This window comes from Panthera pardus, unplaced genomic scaffold (assembly GCF_024362965.1).
Source record: "Panthera pardus isolate Hobbes unplaced genomic scaffold, ASM2436296v1 HiC_scaffold_8, whole genome shotgun sequence".
Classification (NCBI taxonomy): Eukaryota; Metazoa; Chordata; class Mammalia; order Carnivora; family Felidae; genus Panthera; species Panthera pardus.
The window spans coordinates 135,489,747-135,510,735 of NW_026527013.1; the positions used below are offsets into that span (position 1 = coordinate 135,489,747).

General features: G+C 39.7%; 1 protein-coding gene across 4 annotated transcripts in view; it reads right to left on the bottom strand.

Annotated features, from left to right (window-relative positions):
• Positions 1 to 20,440, bottom strand: part of CTTNBP2 (cortactin binding protein 2) — a 163,936-nt gene extending 143,496 nt beyond the window's left edge. For 2 of the 4 annotated variants that reach the window (XM_019418030.2, XM_019418025.2), the window contains exon 1: positions 3,766 to 3,966. In XM_019418030.2, coding sequence (XP_019273575.2) covers positions 3,766 to 3,846 — 81 coding nt within the window. In that variant the 5' untranslated portion in view covers positions 3,847 to 3,966. Of the gene's footprint in view, positions 1 to 3,765; positions 3,970 to 20,386 lie in introns of those variants that run through there. The other 2 variants (XM_019418029.2, XM_019418032.2) reach the window with 2 other exon arrangements.
• Between the last annotated feature and the right edge of the window lie 549 nt (positions 20,441 to 20,989).

Below are 20,989 nucleotides of genomic sequence, written 5' to 3' on the forward strand. Positions count from 1 at the left end.
TGAAGGAGGCTGCTTGTCCTAGCCACAGCCTTGCTGTCCATAAGATCAACAGCAGATATTTGTAAATGGCTGAGTAAGTACTCAGTCTGTGAAACATTTTCTCACCTCATAAAGTTACATGAAACACAAGAGAATAGAACCAACTGGCAATCAGGCTGAGGCATGGATTCAATCACAGAGAAGACAAATGCTTCGCTCTAAACAAAACTGCTCCTGCGAGAAATGTAACAACAACAATACCAACAATGATAAAGTCAAAAAACAGGCACAAACAGAAATACACATTTACAAAGAAAAAAAGTGAAAAAGTGAAAAGCAGCATGTTGAAAGCATCAGTTATATTCTAATCATGGGGGAATATTTTAATCTATTTCCTCAACTTCTAACCTATCTTTCTAAAGCACACTGTTGAGACTTAAGTTGAGCCCTGTAGGCTCGCGTTGGAAAGCCCCTCACATGTACCCCAAGCCACCTTTCAAAGAATCCTAAGAACCAGCCACATGGCATACAGCTTCCTGCAGTCTCCACTTCCAAGTCCTCCTTCCATCTCAAGACCCAGCTCAAATGTCATCCTTCTGTGGAATGTTTCCAGGTCCTTCCACTAGGGATCATCTCCATGACTCTTCTTCCCCAGACTCCTAATATAAATTATTCGTGCCTTTCATGACACCATCATGTCTGACTTGATTCCTTGGTATTTATCAGTTTCCACCATGGGAATGTGTTACTTCAAGGCAGCAAAGATGTTACTCATGATGCCACCATCTTGGTGAGTGGTCGGTAATGTGTTAAATCTGAATTATTCCCTACTTAATAATTATGCTATGAAACTTTCAATTTCTATAGCTGCCATATAACTATAGATTTTTTTCAAAAGAAAGGTTAGCAAAATTGGCTAAGAAAGTGCTTTCTTTGCGTTTACATTCAATACTATCACCTGGAAAACAAAAATTTCCATGGTACCAGCTGTTAATGTTTAACATTACTATTTTGCATTTAATAAAACCACTGTCCAAGTTTTTTTCTTGTTACTATCACCATGACAACAAAAATTTATATCTACTTTTTGCATATTAGCTGCTCCAGAAAAGTCCAGAATGACAAGAATGTTGGTCAGTTTTCCAAACATAGCATTAAAAAGACCTCCATTTTCCTTTCACTCTTAAATTCTTTGGTGACAATAAAAAAGCAGGAAGATTTCTGTTTTCCATACTGCCTTATCCATTAGGAGTTATTTTCAGAGTAGAAATAGCAATATAGCCTATAAAAGTCATCACATTTGGCTAAAGCACTGAAAATAACCCAGGTCTCTCGCATGGTTCACAGCAAAGACTATTAATATGATCCTATTGAATAATGTAGCTGTTACCCAGCTTTACACTTGGGATGCTTTCAGGATTTAAACAGCTAAGAACAAGGATCACAAACTAAATTTAAAACACTCCACTGAAAATCACATTAAGCTGAAAACTATAAATTAAACTTGTCTCTAAGCAACAATCTAAATAGTCAAAACTTAGTGAAAACACTCACTTTCAAAAATAGCCTACTGCTTTGGAGTCTCCATTGGCTCATGACTGCCAAATGTACATATAAAAATGCATAATATGTAAACTAATTTGAAATGAAATAAATCTCTAAAATGAAAAAAAAAAGTTCCCCAAAATGAAAAAAAGAAAATTTAAGTTCTCAGTTGCCATGAACCCTAAATGCATAAATATGCCTTTGATTTTTAACCATTAGATAAGAAGCAGTTAAAATGACAATTATCATTCCTCAACCTAGCTTTAATTTAAAAATCAGTCTAAGTCAAGTGGCTGCTTTGGGAGGACCACACCTCATTAAATTAAAAGTAAAATGCCCAGTTTACAATAAGCCATCATCAGAATTTTACTACTAAGTCTTAAGTTATTAAAAAAAAAACAACAAACCACTATTAGATTGAGCATCCTTATTGCATTTCTAAAGGATTCTATAAAAATAACAAGTTTTACTTTCACAGATTTTTCATGGCTATTACCATTAAACATGGTGAAATTATAAAATCCCCACCTATCCACAATGAAAAATCAGACTCCTGAAAATTTTAAACAGCAGAAAGGGAACACTGACCTTAACACAAAAATCTGTCTGGTGTCCAAGATTCTGTTTGCAATCTAACCCAATAAAACTACAGAACAGCTACAGACCATAAATCAGATGTTTGTGTTTGGTTTAATCGTCAGGTGAATAAATACTGAGGGTTAACAGAAAGAAGCCTGTTCTAAGTCGATTAAACAAATTCAACCTTCCTGGGAAAGGAACACACACACCCCTACCTCTTTCTTTTCCCTCCTACTCCTCTCCCCATAGCATCTCCTGGGGTAGAAGGTACCCAATCATTTCAACTTCCCAGAGAGGCTGGTGTTGTCTTAAGAGCTGGCTTCCTTATTGTATTTCACAAAGGGTAACTGATACACTGCATCACAAGAGAGCAGGTTTCGTTTGAAATCTTAAATTCACGTTTTCCAAGCAAATAATGAAAAACCAATTTTCCTAAAAGTTTCAAATTAAAACTTGCAAGTTTCACAAGTGGAAATCAGGAGCCCTCCTCCTCCGTTTTTCCTCCTCTCCCTGTTTCTCTTTTCCTCCCCAGTCTCAGCTCAAGTAGCTTCTTCCACCTCTCTCTCCCTCCAGAAAACCCCACGTCCAAACAGGGAAGAAGTTAAAGCAACCCAGATTTTTCACACCTGGCCCTGCCCTCTGCTGCTCGTGCACCGACTCTGCTTAGGAAAGACCTGAGGGGCCTCCATGCTCTCCTCTCGCTCTATCCCACCCGAAATCTCCGGCTAGGGCAGCGGGATCGCGCCAAGGGTGGGAGGCGCTCCCAAGGGCTGCCTTTCTTTGCAGCTCCCTGCAGCTCCTGCAGCTGCTTCTCAACGCCCAAAACGTTTCCACCCAGGAAACGTGGGTCCAGCCCTCCCCCAAGGTACGGGCTGGAAACCACCATTCAGTCTGTGCACGGGGATATTCCGGGGCCGAAAGTGGGGCCGGCGATGGATGGAAGCTCATTCGGCTTCCAGAGCCCAGCGAAGAACAATGTGTTGCCACTTAGGTGCTAAATCTCCACCTTGCCCTCCACCTTGCACATCTTCTTGGGAAGAACGAGGACACCTTCCCACCCCTCACCAAGTGGCGGGGCAGCAGGCAGCTAGAACCCAAAGCTCCGACGCGCAGCGGGGGGCAGCAGCGCCCACAGCCGGGCACCGAACCTCTCTCAAGGGGCCTCAGGCACAGGAACACACACACACAATGGGCATCCCCACACCTGCCTGGCGATGACCCGTCTCCCCCTAGCCGCCTTCCGGGGTCCGCTGAGAGATGCCAGGCAGCCCCGAGACACGAGCCCTCAATCACGCGCACAGCGGGAGGCGAACAATGGGGGTCAAGTTCGCTTACAAACACACCCCAGCCCCCGCCCCTGGCCAAACCCCGCCGCAGCCGAGGGAGTGGGCGTAGGGGTCGCTCAGGACGCACGCAGGGAGCCCCGAGAACCGAGCGGACTGGGACTGCTTCCCGCAGGGCAGGAAAAGGACAAGAAGGGATCCTGAGCCCAGGCAGCCGCCTCACCCGTCTCGACCCGGGCTCCGGCCGTGAAGCACCGTGGGGAGGGGGCACCCCGGGGAGCCGGGGCTTGCGGAACGCCCCAGGGGGGCAAGCCCGGTGCAGCCGGAGCCCTGGCCCGCGTCTACACCCTCCCCGCGCCCACCCGGGGACCTCGGTTACCGCCGCCTCCGCCGTGGCCCCCGCCGCGTCCTCCGGGGCGCGGGAAAAATCGGGCTCGCAGCTCGCGCCGTCCGTCGCCATCTTCCTGCTCTAGCGGATCCGAATGCGAGCTCGGAGCGGCGGCTGCGGGTTCAGCCCTCTCCGCACGGGCGGCGCTTAACCCGCTGCGGTCCGAGGACGCGGGCGCTCGCAGCCGGGCCGCCGCCGCCGGCGCGCTCCCTCCTCCCCTCGCCACCGCCCCCGCCGCCTTAACCCGCTGCGCGCCGGAGCGCCGCCCGCCGCCGCCTGGTCCCCGCCCCGCGGCCCCGCGCCCGGCTGCCCGCAGTCAGCTCGTGGAGGTACGGAAAATGGGCACGCGCGCCCAGCCCGGGGTAGGACCCGAGGCGCAGAAAGGGGACCCAAGGCGCAGAAGGGGCAACCAAAGCCCCGACGAGGTGAAATCAAAAGCCCGGTAGGTGATTCTCCCGGCACGGTCCCCACCGAGCCGGCGGTGAACAGACCGGATAAATGTCAGGCCTCTCGATTTTGAATTCTCTATACAGTCAAGAAAAGCCTTCACCTCAACCCCCTCTATGCCACCGCTAGGAATCACAGAAGGCACCCTTTTCTTCTTTCTTGGATTTATATGTTTGTTGTTGTTGTTGTTGTTGTTGTTGTTTTGGTTTTGGTTTTTTTGCAAGACTGCCATCAGGGCGTTTTTACCCTCCTGGTGTACATATCTGGCTTTGTTTTATTCTATCACTGCCTTTCGTCGTTCTCCAAAAACCGTCAATTCCCAGATCAAAATGTGTCCTGCCACCTTTTATTCGGTTGCATCCAGCCCCTTGGCCTATTCCTTTCTAATACAATCTCTTTTTCAAGAAAGGTGTAGCAGGGCCTGTTTTTGTTGTTTTTGTCCCCAACTCTGGGGTATTTCTGAGACTAATCAAGAAATGTTAAGTGCCATTCTTGTAAAAGGAAGCTCTCTACTTTTAAGAGAATTTGAGACCCCCATGAGATAGGACAACACACACAGAGACACACAACACATGACTTTTTCCTAAAAGTTGATTTTTATGGGAATTATACATCTCAGAAGATATATCATGAGATGAGTTAGGCCCAAACTCTTAATTTTCTCTTCCCACATCTGATTCAGTTCCTACCCTTTCCTGCCAATCCCCAGGATGTGAAAATCTATCACCTTATCAAGACCATATGGTACAGGCCTTCCCAAATCACCAGATCTCAAAAAAATGTGTTGAAAGCACAAAATCAAATGGAGGCATTCAAGCTGTGTCTGAAAAAAAAGTAAATTCAAACCACAACCAAATCCTGGACTTAAAGTTTTGGAAGATGAATGACTGGAATGTTCAGTCCAAGGGTTAACAGATCAAAGCCCGTTTTTTAAAATGGCTGACTCCTAATGAAAGGTTTTGGCACTTTAATTGCTTCACTTTCCACATTAGATCTAAATATGATCCAAAACAGGGCAGAGAATATCATCTGCAAAGGATGGATCAATATAATTGTTAAAAGTTCCAGGGGCTCCTGGGTGGCTCAGCTAAGCATCTGACTTCAGCTCAGGTCATGATCTCATGGTTGGTGAGTTCAAGCCCCACATTGGGCTCACTGCTGGCAGCACAGAGCCCTCTTCAGATCCTCTGTCCTCTTCTCTCACTGCCCCTCCTCCACTCACTCATGCTCTCTCTATCTCTCTCTCAAAAATAAATAAACATTTAAAAAAAAAGTTCCATCCCAGAAGGGGTCTACATCAAGAAAGAACTTTCACCTGGAACCCTGGGGTTAAGGGTCACAGTCTTAGAAATCACCTCAAGGTTATCCTGTAAGCAGAGGTGATCATTTATTTATTGTCTTTGACTTTGATAGCTACTCCCTCTCTGAGTCCCCTGATTTCCATCCCTGTTTGTTATACCACTATCTTTTATCAAATATTCTCTCTGAAATTGTTCAATATTAGAATAAATAGACTCCCTATACGATGAAAGGAAAGCATTTGACAGTAAAACTTCAATGCTGAACTGATAGTTGAAACTTGAAGTTTGAACCTAAAACATTCCTTCTTTTCAAAATGCATTTTCACACATCAAAAGACAATGAATCTTCTTGACACTGACACTTGGTAGTGATGTTCAATTACTACCAGAGAAATTAACTGGCTCCCTTATAGGGGGAAAAAAATAAAATAATAAACTTCACTTAGGTGTTAAGAACTAGGAATGTGACATGACAATATCTCTGAGAAGCAACTCTCATTTATTTTATACATGCAGCTCAATTAAAAAAAAAATCATTATTGGGAAGAAATAGCTTCTATGAGTCTAAATACAACTGAAGCAGAATCATCACAAAAGATTCAAACCCTAATTTCTTCCCTCTCACCTACCCCCTCTTTTTTTTTTTTTTTTTTTTTTTTGTAAAATAAGAAATAAACAGTTGAAAAAAAAAAAATCACACAACAACATATTTTCTAAGGACCAAAATCCAAGACCTAGGAAGAAAAATAAACAGTGTTTTGTCCCTACCTTAAAGCTGCCACTGCCTACTGCCAAGGATTGACAGAATATCCCACCCTACTGCACAGAGGTAACTAGCACATTAGGAGTTAATTCCCTCACCAGTGGCCTGGCCCAGGGCTGCTTCTCTACCAGGAAGACACTTGCTGGTTTAAATTCTCTCCTGAGAATTAACCTCTATTGAGACTGCAAATTAACTCTTTCTGAAAGACTTTCTTTGCACAAAGACAGGCTCTACTAGAGTCAGATCGAATAGATCTGAAAGAGTAGTGACCTGATGGCTCCAGAAATTAAATCTTTTCAAGCTTCATTAAATAGCTTAAAAAAAAAAAAAAAAAAAAAAGACATCCCGGGGCTAGAGTGAAAATTTCTGAAAGGCAAGGGAAAGGAAAAGATACAGAAGTATAAGCAGGAAGAAAAGAAATCCCTAAACAAAAACAAATCATGATTTTTTAATTGGTAAATTTCTTTCAGCATTAAAACGGAAGGAGATATACTGAATACACTGCAAACAGAACACTATTAGTTTCATTGTCTTCTCCTTTGAACATAATGATGTGCCTGAACTTAAAATTTTATGAACTTAAAATTTGACCCACTGACAAATGAATTTATTGTCAAATTAAAACAAATTATTTTCTGAACCCTGGAACGAAGGTGCTTGTGCTGAGCCATACTCCGAGATTCTGTTTTAAGACCAATGAAATGGGTCCTCCAGCTAGGAGTGCAGACTGGGGGGGGGGGGGGGGGGGGGGGGGGGCAGGGGAGCCAAGTGGTGTTCTGATTAAACCATGGCCTTGCCTCACCAACCACATCCTCCAACCCACTAAACCAAAAACTCAGAGAGTTATATATAATGATGCAAAGGGATTCTTCCTTCCACGTGAAAAGATAAAGGAACATACACATATCCTAAAACAGTTGCCTTGATAGAGCAAGAGAATTCTTTATTTCAGCTAAATGACAACATTTATGTGAACTCCAAAGAGCAAACCATATGTTACCATGTCTTAGTATTGCCAAATGACAAAATTACTGAGTAGCAAACCATCGCTGACTGTATCCGCAAGGCTATCGTTATACAATTTAAATATTCTAGACCATGTTTATGTTTATCCCTGTCTACACCTTGGTGACCCACCTACAAAGCCCCAGGCCTTGACACTCTGAACTCTAACAAAAGAGGGCAAGATGAGCTTGAGGGTCCTGTATCTATCACATGGTTTTGAAACTAAGGCATTGCCAGAAATGCATTTTCACATGACCTGACTACATTCCCTCATAGTCAACTTGTCATTATCTACATGTGCTTAGGCTCTTTGTGGATTTTACTCAGTAAATTTAATCCTAATCTAGTTAGCCACTCTTGTCAACAACCTATGGTTTTGGAAGGCCTCCTTCACCAACTGCAGTCGGTGTGTGCCAAGGGAATGCAAGCTAATTTTACCTAAGCTAAAGCGAAACGTAATTAGGAAATTAAATCTGCTAGGTAGGATACAAGCCAAAGCCAACCTAAATATATCATTATAATCATTTCCAGCCCCTTTTAACACCACCTCTAGCTGGAAATTGCATTTGGTCATTCAGCGCTAAAGTGATGTCCAAAAAGATTTTATTAAAGAGTTAAAGGTAAAGTAAGAACATTATTCCCCCGTCCTGTCACTCAGAACAGAAACTGGGGCTCCCGGAGAACAATGAATCAATGTTGATTCGGTTCCATTGAATGTTTTTAAAATCTTAAGCCATTACTTGTTGGTTTGATCTCTTATCTGCAGAAGTCATTAACTAGAGTAAGTTCTAGGGCAAAAGGTGTTTTAGTGCAAAACCGTTATGGAAAAACAATTTTAACAAAGAAATCTGGACCACTGCTGCCCCTCATCCACCTGAATTGGAAATGGATCTGAATATTTCCGTTTATTCAGCCTCATTAGCAACCCCACCAGCCTGCAGTATGTAGTTACTAGGCAACCATAATGCATGGGGTGTTTATACCATTAGGCATCAATTATAACAAGCTTTATTTTTCTTAGAAAGTTTAAAAACTATATAAATAAGTTGTGAGATCAGACCCTTTTCTCATCTGATTAGGAGTATAGAGCTAGACATTTTCTTTTCATGGGGTATATATTGTTCAATTCAAAAGGAAATGCAGTGTTTGAAGAATTACTAAGAACTAAAGATTAATGCCCTTAAATTTTAATAAATATGTAGATGATATTTATGATTGATTCAGTGATATTTACTTATGATAAAAAATATAGAAAAGCCATGAATATGTTATATAGTTCTCCCATGTAAAAATGTGAAATAGCCCAAAATACATCAACATTTTCCAGGAAATCATAATTAATTAGCTGTACAATAAGTTAATGGAGTTTCAAATACCTTTGGAATTTTTGAGACATAAATTCCATCTTACATTGCCCAAAATCTCACTTGATGACAACAGTTTGTTTGTCCACCAAGACATTTTTTTGATTAAAATCAATTTAGCTCATTTAAAATTGCCTGAAAATGTGATGCCATTGTTTGAAAAGAAATAATAATAATAACATAAATATAAATACCAGAAGTTCTTCAACTAACCAATGAATATAAAATAAAATTTAATTCATAATATTTATAGAACAATGTCATGGCTAGACTTGGAGGCTTAATTATATATATGATTCAAGAACTGAAAGAAAAAAAGCATTAGTGTTACTATTTTCTTCATAGGGAACGTGAAGTCACTTACAGAATAAAGAAAAATACTTCTGACATATCAACATGTAAGTAGTCTAGAATGTTTTATTCTGGCAGTAAAAGAAATATTCAACCACTGAAGTACTTTTATGCTAGCAATATAGTATTCTTTCCTTACGGAGAAACAGAAATAACCACATACTGACCATTACTCAGAATCAACATCCCTTTATCATTACACCATCTTTTAATGTTCATGATTTAGCCCTTTCAGCATTAACATCTTTGTTAAGAATAAATTCAGTTGGAAGATGTCTTACTGCTACTTTTTGCTTCCTTCAGATCTGCTAAGGACCTTACTTTGTCAGTTTCAGTCTCCACCTCCTGACTATTGACCATCCAAAAGGGATGATGCCATTTGGTCATGAGACAACTTTGCTTGACATACTCTGCTTGGATCAGCCCTCAACCCCACCCTATGTGGCCACAGATACCAACTGGAATGGTGGTGGTGAACTCCCATTCCCAGAATTTAAGATTTGAGGAAGGAGCAAGGGAGAATTTGACTGGAAGCTTCTCCTGACCCTCTGAGCTTGAGTAGTGGATAAAGGCACCCTGCTTACAAATACCACATTATATAGCTCTATTTCCTATAAAAAATCATTTTGAGAGCTAGAGAAACACACAAAAATGGAGTCACAGATTCAAATGTGAAAGGCAAACGCAATAAAACCTCTAACAGGAGAGTATTTTCATGAGCTTGTATATCAGCACATAAGTTCTGACTTTTTTATTTAATCCAATTGATCGATCTTTTTCTAGTGTGGTTAGTGTTTTGTGTCCTGTTTATGAAATCTTTGCTCAGCTCCTTGGCCTCCCACATGCTGTTTTGTGTTGGCTCTCTTGGAACCTCATCCTGTACATGCTCAGCTTAGAATTTATCCTAAAATTTGAGAGGAAATCTTGTACAGATTTTTTGGACTCTTTCTCTTAAGTTTCTTCCTCTCTGGGACTTTTTCCTTCAAGTCCCACATACTTTGGCAACCTTCAAATACTGACCTTTGTCTCCTTAGCCCAGTAAAACTCATTTTTCCCCAACTGGCCCCTACCCCCATCCCAGCCCCCCTCTCAAAAGTCATAGCCCCTCAAGTCCTGCCTGCATGTGTGACCTGCCAACACCTTCTACCAGTCATTTCATATATATGGTGTTTCACTTCTTTTTGTTGTTTTTAATAGGAGGGTTGACCTAATACTAAGCACTCTGTCATGACTGGAACTGAAAACCACATGTACTTACTTTTAGAAGGAGTGTTTATAACTAACAAAACTTCCTAATGTTCCCTTGCCTAATTGGATTGTATCCAGGACCGTGTTATTTATTTTCTTATCCTGGGGTTGGGGGGAACCCAGCTGAGACTCTCCAGTTGCCATTGACAAACAGAATCCAGGCACCGATCTGCTAAGTCATCCAGAAACAGACATGAAAAACCATGTTGGCAATAAAGGATGACATTGCAGCAGTAGAATATAATACCATGATGTATAAATTCTATTATCAGTCTTAAAAATGTAGCAATGTGCCTTCTATTCTAGGGAGTAGTGTGCCTGATGGCTTTCAGAAAATAAAAGAAAAATCAGAAAAAATAAAATAAAATCAGAAAATAAAAGAAAAATCAGAGATTGAAAAGAGGAAAAGAGGAAGAATAGAGTGAGGATGGCCCTAGGTTTTCCTTAGTTAAGGGACTGGTGGTTAAATAAATGGATGTCTTTCAAAGAACAAACACATCTCAAATGTGATTCTGGTACATTCTGGGAAACTTTGGCAGATTTTCTGGACTTCAAGGTCAAATGAAGATTGGTGGGCATAGAAGAACATTAACTCCAAGGCTGCAGTGTTAACACTAAACCCAGTACATGACAAGCAGTCAATAAATATTTAGTCAAATTAATTCCGTGTAACTGATGAGTGGGTAGATAGGTGAATAGACGGATAGAGTAAATACTACTGATTAGCTACATTGGCCCCTTTGGCATTATGGTGAAACTTACAGATTTCTTCTCAGAAAAAAATGTAAATGCATAAAACAAAACATGTCATCATAAAGAAAATGAGTTATATTCAAACCCAGTGATCAAAATTCTGCATATAAAAAAAGAAAAATTTATAACGGAGGAATAGACATGCTTCTCTCTTCCATAAGGAAATAAGATATAGTAGTGGGCCCATAATTAAGGTAATTTTGAAGTTTCCATGAATGTAAATGATATTTTGAGATCTCAGTAACAATTGTATTGAGACTTAAAAATATCTGTAATGGCTACTGTGACAAAGTCATAGGTACTGCCAGATCTACTATGGTCTGTTGCCTAGATTCATAATTGAAGTAAATGTTAACTATCAGTGAGAAGTGAACAAACATGAAAATATAATTTTTTAAAAATTTTTCATGTACTTCCCATGGAATTCTACTCGTGAACCCCATCATTTAAGAAGTTCACTCTATAGATTTTAAGGAGAGTTCATACTTGTTAAAATAAAAATTTCTGCCCAATTGAGACATTTAGTAAGTAATATATATAAATATATAAGATATATTTATATAAAATGTGCATATAAAAATATATATTTATGTGCATATAAAATATATATGTGCATATATATTTTATATATATTATTATATATTATATATATTATACATATTTATATATATGTGCATAAATATATAAATGTGCATATAAATAAATATATATATGTATATAGGAGGTGGAGAAGGATGGAAATATAGATGTATTAGGCTAAGTAGGGTATGCTGAGGACCGAGGTTAAAGATCTCAAATGGTACTCCCTCCTATCTGCCAAATAAAATAAAACAACTCAGAACACATACTGTAGTGCAGTTGTTAAGTGCAGGGTTCCATAATTAAGAGCCTCTTTCTAGCTGTGTGACCTTGGGCAAGTGCTGTTCTTGGTGACTTCATCAGTTAAGAGCCATCATAATGACTCCTGCCTCTACAGGGTTGTTGGGAGTATGAAATTGATTGATTCATTTAAAGCACTTGGAACAGTGGCCCCCACTAAACTCCTAGCAAATTTTGACTGATTACTATTTTCATGCTCCACATACACTTATTAAAGAATAAACAGTCACCCATATATACATGACATTGCAGAAATATTTTATGAATTTAAAAAATGATCCTACAGCTATGCAACAGTCCTAACCAGGCTATTTTGTATAATGTTGAAAATTTTAAACCAAGCATTCCAAGATTTTAGATTAAATAGTAAAAACTCTCTGTAAGTGCTTGCAAAAGTCATAAGAGAAAAATGTGGGATGGATCCTACAAGATGGTTCTGGCCAAATTGATTATTGCTACATTTGAAGCATACCTCTTTTTATTCAATAAGGACATGTTTTAATTAAATACTACATAGTGTTGGTCCAAAACTATCACTAGGGATTAGGTAGAACTTGTCCAGGCCATTAGATCTAAATTCAGCCTAATCCAAGCCAATGGGCTAATTCCAATGAGCAGACACATTTTGTTTGACTCATACAATGTTATTTTTTTTAAGGGAATAATTGCCCACATTTTAAAATTGAGGAATTTCATATAAAAATTCAGCCTTTCAACTTCTCAAAAATTCAGAGTATCTGAAACCACTTGTGCTCACACTGAGTCCCTTTGAGACTAGGGCTTGTGCTCTCCAGCTGTCTAAAATCTCCACTGCCCTGTTTTATTTTACTTTACTTCCTTGTTTCCCATAATTACATTACTTTCTTGTTTTCCATAGAGTTTTAACTTCATGATCCCTAAGGCAAAACAATGTAGTTTATGTGATTCCAGTAAGATTTTATGTATTTATTTATTTTAATCAAAACAGTGGAGGAAACTTAGACTTAAAAATATGCCTAAGACCTAGTGGTGCAAGTATCTTGCCATCCACCATCAACATGCATACTAACAATTCATAAATCCTTTGAAAAAGGTTGACATAAGCATCTGTTATGAGCTAAATTATATCCCCCTCAAAATTCACATGTTGAAGTCCTAACCCCTAGTACTTCAGAATGTGACTGTATTTGGAGATAGAATCTTTACAGAAGTAATTAAGGTAAAATGAGGTTATTGGGGCGGAAGGGGGGGTGTCTAATCCAATGTGCCTGGTTTCCTTATAAAAGAGATTAGGACACAGACACACATGGGGAAAACCATCTGTAAGAGAAGATGGACATCTGCAAACCAAGGAGAGAGGCCTCAGGAGAAACCAGCACTGCTGCCAACTTGGTCTTGAACTTCCAGCCTCCAAAACAGTAAGAAGATATGGGCACCTGGGTGGCTCAATCGGTTAAGTGTCCAGCATTGGACTTCAGCTCAAGTCACGATCTCACAGCTCATGAGTTCAATCCCTGCGTTGGGCTCTATGCTGCCAGCTCAGAGCCTTGGAGCCTGCTTCAGATTCTGTGTTTCCCTTTCTCTCTGCCCCTCCCCTGCTCATGCTCTGTCTCTCTGTCTCTCAAAAATAAATAAACATTAAAAATTTTTTTAAATAAATAAATAAAGCCACCCAGTCTATGGTACTTTGTTCTGGTAGCCCTAGAAAACTAATATAGCATCTATTCTGAATGAAATCATTCTTCCTGTGCTCTCCCACAAGTGACTTTATTTCAGCCAGGTCATCTCTGGAGTTAGCTCACATCTCTAGTGTACGAAGTCATGGACAGACTTGAACCAATGCAGTGTGCCTTGGTGCTTTTCAGTGCAAATGTTCCAATAAAAAAAAAAAAAAGTTTTTTCTTTTTCTTTCTTTTTTTTTTTTTTAAGGGGGGGGGCAGGATACTGAGAATGAGATCAGATTCAAGGTCATTATATCATCTCATTCACTTGATTCTGAATGTGCTTTAATGAGTTTGACAAAAAGAGGATTTATAGCCAGCCCACCAGGAATTGCACAAAGCTTGTCTTATTTATGCCTGCAGTGTACCCCGTATGCAAACCTTTTCTGTCAATGTGCCAGAGCTCAGAACTGCCCATACCACAAAACTCCAGGGGGCTCCACTTCTCCAGTGGTCTAGGTAAATGGCAAAAGCTGTGAAGGCTGAATAAGAATTTAAAACACTGGTTGTAATTTAAAATGAAGGACATTGGTACTAGAAGACTTGTTAGAGCTGAAGCAAGTGACGGATCTTCAGTGACTGTTTCTCATCACTATAAACTGGGAATGAGCATTTCAATAGTTACTTCACAGGATTGTTGTGAGGACTGAATGAGATTAACATGCACAAGTGCCAGGATGCTGAAAAGAGCTACACCAGGAGTGTTATGACTTAGAGGTATCTTCCAGCCTTCAGGTTCAAGGCTCTTTCAGCTGGACATCTGCTGCATTATCATTAAGAAATTCCACCTACCCTTGGCTGGGTCAGACCATGGTGGAACTCCTGGCCTGTATATACACATTTCTGAGCTCTTCTTTAAGGAAGTGTCTCTGGGGCTAAAGCATGGAAGGAGTTTCTCTTTCCCTTATTACCACATTTTTTAATAAGTGAAATTTCCCCTGTCAGAATACATCAAGATACCATGGTGACAATTGCTATAGAAATGCTAGATTTAGAAAGAAACAAGGTGACTTTAATTCTATTTCCTGCAACCTATGTTCAACAGCCTAAACTAAACCTGTGCTGGCCAGATGACAAAGGGGACACCTGTCCCAAATATCTTGCCCACTCTCTTGCTGTAGAACCTAAAACTCCCGCTTCCTAAGGCCTTTCAGAAGGTATGCATAGAATTAAGCTCTAGCCTAACATTACCTGGAACACATATATACTGGGCTAACATTAACAAAAAAACCACTTTTTTTGAGTATGTAATTATCCATTGGAATCCAGATCACAGGCCATTAAATCAAATGATTACAAAGAGCCAGGTATGAAGGATATCTGAATAAGGGTGGACATGGGTTTCAGACAATGGAGAATGATGGGGACTTGAGCCAACAGGAAGGCACAGGCTCTGTCCAACTAAAGGGGAATTTCTCCTTGAACTGAGTCAAGAAACACAAACCCAGCAATGTCAGAGCTTCTCATTTTTCAGGAGATGGAAAAACCAAATGTTTATGTGAAATTTTCCAATTTTAAAAACATATCTGCAAGGCAAAACTGGCTATGGCTGCAGGGTTCTGGTTGATCGATGCCCTGAATCCAAGAATCATCTCCTTCTGGCCTTAAAGTACAGAAAAATGGAAGCAAGCTAAAAATATGCATGCTGAGTGGCCTCCACAGGTGTCTCTACTGAATAAGCCCTTTTTGAGGCTAAACAGCTGCATATTTTAATCAGCAGCCCAGGAGATTCATCTGGAGATCACTCAGGGACCACCTTTTGGCACACATTGCTGAAGACAGCAAACTACTCAAAAGCAAATATCCATCTTTGTGTCCTGTGAGCCTAGCACATTACCAAGGAAGTTTTAGGAGTGAATGAATTCTTCATTATCCTAGTGCTGTATCATAACACCAGCAGATGTTTACTAAAAGCCGTATTAACTCATTTTCATCTAATTGTCTTTAAGTAGCTAGTAAGACCCCCCCCCAAGATACAAGATACTAAGAAAATAATTTCAAATTGGGGGAGAAGATAAGAGCAAGGAAGAATGTGGAACATGAGGCATTTTCTGGGAAAAGCAGATCTGAGTGAGAGTATGACCCCACAACATCCAAAGGACTCAGAGGCACTGAGAAAGGTGTGAAGGGGTCAAAATAATTCAATACAATGGAAAATAATTAGGTCCTGAGTATGTATCAATTACCATTTATCTTCAGGTATTTTCATTTGTCAAAATGGCAGCGGTTAATAAAATACATCTATGAATTAAGGACAGGTGGTAATAGAAATCTCTCAATCAAAATACAATAAATATTGATGTTTTATTTCGACATTTTCTTGTGGAAATTTCCCTTGAAATTCATTTATGTACTCCTCTATCTTTAGAGTGAATCACAAATTTTCATTTATTAAAAGCATCTATGCAGTGGGGCATCTGGGTGGTTCAGTCGGTCAGTGTGGGACTCAATTTCTGCTCTGGTCATGATCTCCTAATTTGTCAATTCAATCCCCACGTTGGGCTCCACCGTGTCAGTGCAGAGTCTGCTTGGGATTCTCTCTCTCTGCCCAATCCCCTGCTCTCTCTCTCTCTCTCCCACTCTCAAAATAAATAAATAAGGTATATAAATAAATAAATAAATAAATGTATCTATGCAGCAATATTTCCTGCTTCTCAAGAGAGGGTAGTGAATTTTTAATCAGTGTTGATTTTATAATAACACTGAAGAACATTTAAAAGGATTCGATTTTCCCCAAATTAATTATTTTGAGGGTCAGCATAGAAGAAATGTTAAGAAAAAATATAATAAAACCAGTATGCAGTTACATTTAGCATTTTCTTACTAATCATAAGAATCCTTCATTCTTCACCTTTTTTTCTGTGGAAACTGGAGTTTCCTTGCCCTCCTCTTTGTCACAATAAATTGGGCTGCTGGGACCCCTTGAAGCTTTCCCAGTCTGGGCTTCTTAAGTCCAGTAGCTCTGTCCTCTCTGTTATCTGCTTGGAATCTATCCCATTTTGCAACGTGACATTTTTTATTATTCTAATACAAGTGTTGGCAAACTTTTTCTATAAAGTGCAGGGTGGCTAATATTTTAGGTTTGTGGGCATGCATTGTAGCAATCACTCAACTCTGTCCTATGCAGTGTGAGAATTGCTATAGATGTTGGGCCAGATTTGTCCCACAAGAAGCCAATATTTTGCTTATCCTTGTTCGAATAGAAAATTATGTACTTTTTGCATTATTTACAATTATATCTTGTTTTCCCAAATAGACTGTAAGTTCCTTGCAGACAGGAAAACTTATATCCTGTTTTGCAACACCTATAGGACTTTGGCTTGTAATGTTTTGATCGTTATATGGGATTGATAAATATTTGGTCATTGACTGTTGGCTAATTGTCTGATTTTATGCGTGAGTGTTTGCAGGGGAAAATCTCAGAAAATGACAGAATTTTTGAAGAGAAGAAACCAAAGTCCATATGGGCTTGTGATTTTAGCCATGCAAGGTCACATGTTACGCTTCAAACAAATCTAGTGATCACAACTTTATCCATCTTCCTTTAATATCCAAATTAAATAATGCGAGCTCTCATCCCATACTACCAGGTGTATCCAGGACCCTTTTTTATATTCCTAAGGATTTCCTAGAGATATTTTCAGTCTCCTAATGTCATTCCTTTACCCACTGCTCTGAGTTCTTACCTTTTGACCTGCTTGCCCTCAGATCTCCTAATCATGCTGTCGGTTTCTTTTTTCTGCACAGTGGAGGATCTATTTTTAGCTTTTCCCATCATAAAAAAAATTCTCCACATTTAAACCCAATGTGCTTTTTAATAAAAATCCAATTGTAAAAATCCAATTCCCTGCTGATTCAGAAATGTATCCTCCCAATCCTGCATATTCCCAGCAGCCAAGAAGGTGGTTGAATTTTACTTGTAGGAGCTTCAATCATTAAAACAGTTATTTTTCAACATGTAAAATTGCATTGTTATGCTAAATATGTTTTTTCTTACTGCACACACTGCCCATATCTTCAGAGATTCTAATTCCCACCTACAAACCCAGAAATCCAGGCTTCCCTGGTGAGAATCATGTGCCTAAAGGAACGAAATATACCTTCAACCTTGGGAGCAAACCCAGGGTAAATTTACAGAGTGCCAAAGCTCAGATTTTAGAGACCAGACAGATGATGGTAACATTCTGTTACTTCTGGAGTCATATACAAAGCAGGCAGCCAACTTTACACAGTTCATATGTAAATAGCAAATAGCAATATAAAGCCTCTCATTTAAAGAAAAAGCACCACAATGCTAACTGTGTAGTAATGGTGGGAGACTCTCGACCAGATTAATGGAATTGAGGGATAAAACAAAAGATGACCCAGAACAAAGGGTATTCTCTTAACTATGCCTGGCTAAGGATAATATTTAAATCCTTATAGGGAATGAACTAGAATATATATCATTTTGTGGTGGTCCAGTGACATAACATCTGAATAGAATTCTCATTCTACACTGCAGGTTCTCTAATTCTCAACCAACCCTTTTGGTGATTCTTCAAGATATTGTACAGTAGCTACCTAAACTGAGGAACAAAACTGGGCAATAACCTTGACCTTTCATAGGGCTTATATTATGTCTCTATGTGTCACTATATGTTATGTTGGATATTTAGCCTAGATAAATTTTATTTTTTTTTTTATTTAAAAAAAATTTTTTTTTAACGTTTATTTATTTTTGAGACAGAGAGAGACAGAGCATGAATGGGGGAGGGTCAGAGAAAGGGAGACACAGAATCCGAAACAGGCTCCAGGCTCTGAGCTGTCAGCACAGAGCCCGACACGGGGCTCGAACTCACGGACCGCAAGATCATGACCTGAGCCGAAGTCAGCTGCTTAACCGACTGAGCCACCCAGGCGCCCCTAGCCTAGATAAATTTTAAACCTCAACCAAGTTACTACAAACTGGTTCTGTTATGACCTTTTACACAACAGAATAAATGTGTGTCAGAGGCAATGCTATGTGCTAAGCCCCATTTGATCACACAGAAAGATGGTATTTTTCAACCTGGTAGTTTGGGGTCAAGTGACTACTAGTTCTGATAACTTGGCTATAAATAAAATTGACACACACAACATCCAGGCCATAGTATAGAGAACAGCTGTGATCTCTTTTCCCTTGTCCAAGGATCTAGAAGTCAACAACTCCACATGGCATAGCCACAAGGTATATCCTTGAGTCTCCACCTAAAAGTGAGGTGCCTCAGAGAGCTGCTGGGAGCAGTGAAATGTGGCCAGTAATTTATTACCACAGCATCCCTTAACCTATGCTGACAAAAAAAAAAAAAAAAAAAAAAATGAAGAGGGAAAGAAAAAAAAGAGAAAGAACAAATTTGATATTTAAATTACCCGGGAAAATCACAAAAACAAAATACAATTAAAAATTTGAATTAGAAAATAATCTTTTGCTATTTTTTAAAAGTTTATTTATTTATTGGGGGGGGGGAGAGAATCCCAAGCAGGCTCCCCATTGTCAGTGCAGAGCCCTTCGCCCCAGGCTTGATCTCACAAACCCTGACATCATGACCTGAGCCGAGATCAAGAGTTGGACGCTTAGCCAACTGAGCCATCCAGGCACCCAGAATTAGAAAATATTTTAAAAGGAATGCAGTTTTGTGACATTGTGTGATATTCATTACCTGGGGGTAAGGAACTATGTTAATGAGGAAAATCACAATCTTGGATTGCATAAAAAAATTACACAATGATTTTGAGAAGTGAAAGGTGAATTCAGTGATTCTTTAAGATTTAAGACCTTTTGGTACTGGGTGCCTGCATCTGACTTCAGTGCAGATCATGATCTCATGGTTCCTGAGTTCCATCAGGTGAGCACAAGCCCCACTTCAGGTGAGCCCTCCTCCTCTTTCTCTCTCTCTCTCTCTCTCTCTCTCTCTCTGCCCCTCATGGGATTCTCCCTCTCTCTCCACCCTCGCTCACTTGCACTATCTCTCTCTCTCTCAATAAAAAAAAAAAAAGAAAGACCTTTTGTTAATTATCCTAGATAGAACTATTTTATTCATCAGTAAGACCCTAACCATTATAGCAAATCCGTAAAACTATTTACATTATAAACAGTACAGTTTATTTTCATGTATATCTATGTTATACAAATTAAACTATATGGACTCCACCCTTAATTTACATTCTGGCCCTTCTCCAGGTTGCAGCCTAAATCCAACCTACTACCTGTTTTTGTAAATAGACTTTTCCTGAAGCATAGATAGTCATGATCTCTAATTTGTGTACTGTCTACAGCTGCTTTTGCTCTCAACAGCTGAATTGAGTAGCTGCAGTGGAGACAGTACAGTCTGTAAAGGTTAAAACCTTTGCTCTCTGGCCCTTCATAGGAAAAGATTTCTGAGCACTACACTAAGGAATGGAAGACCACAGTAAAAATGTAAAAATAAACACAAAAAGTTTTATCCTTTGAATCCTAGGTTTCTCCATGGTGTTTTTAATTATATGCAACTTTTACCTTAGTGCACTGACTTCACCTACACCATGCTGTGATGGACTGAATATTCTGCTTCGCCCTTCCCCACTCCCATCCATGTGTTAAAACCCTTATCCCACTGTGAAGCTATGAGGAGGTGGGGCCTTGGGGAAGTAACTAGGTCATGAGGGTGGAGCCCTCACGAATGGTATTAGTGCTCTTAAAAGAAAAGACCAAAGAGTTAGCTAACTCACTTTCCTCTCTTTCTGTCCCATGAAGACACAGAGCAAAGACAGCCATCTGTAAATGAGGAAAAGGCCACTCACCAAGAACCTGATCATGCTGGCTCCCTGAGCTCAGATTTCCAGGCTCTTGACCTGTGAGAAATAAACTTCTGTTATTGCTAAGTCACCCAGTCTATGGTACTTTGCACCTGAACTAACACACACGCATAGCCTGTGAAATCACAACACCTTGTCTAATTATCCCAAATTCTGAATGAGAGGAGTGAAAAGTACTTTAAATTTTCACCATATCTGGGATTCATCCTCAACACATGGCTCTGTTGCTTCTAATGCTTCTTTTTAAATTATCTTGCACATTATTATCAGAATAATCTTTCAATATTTGTGAAATCTCCAATTAGTAGCTGTTCTACATTTTCTCTGCCTTGATAATATTTAATAGCTTCTCAATGCCCACAGTATCAGTCTCTCTTGCTCTCCATAATCTAACCAGACCCTCCAAGAAAATATTTTCTATCATTCCATAACATTCTTTGTGTCAATCACATAAAAAATTTCACTTTTTCATCATATATGGTATCAGAGAGAATTGCTTTTGTCTATAAGTGACCGAAAACTTGACCACAATGGCTTAAGCAAATAAAGATTAATTTTCTCCTCCCAAACAATAAGAAATTGGCTACT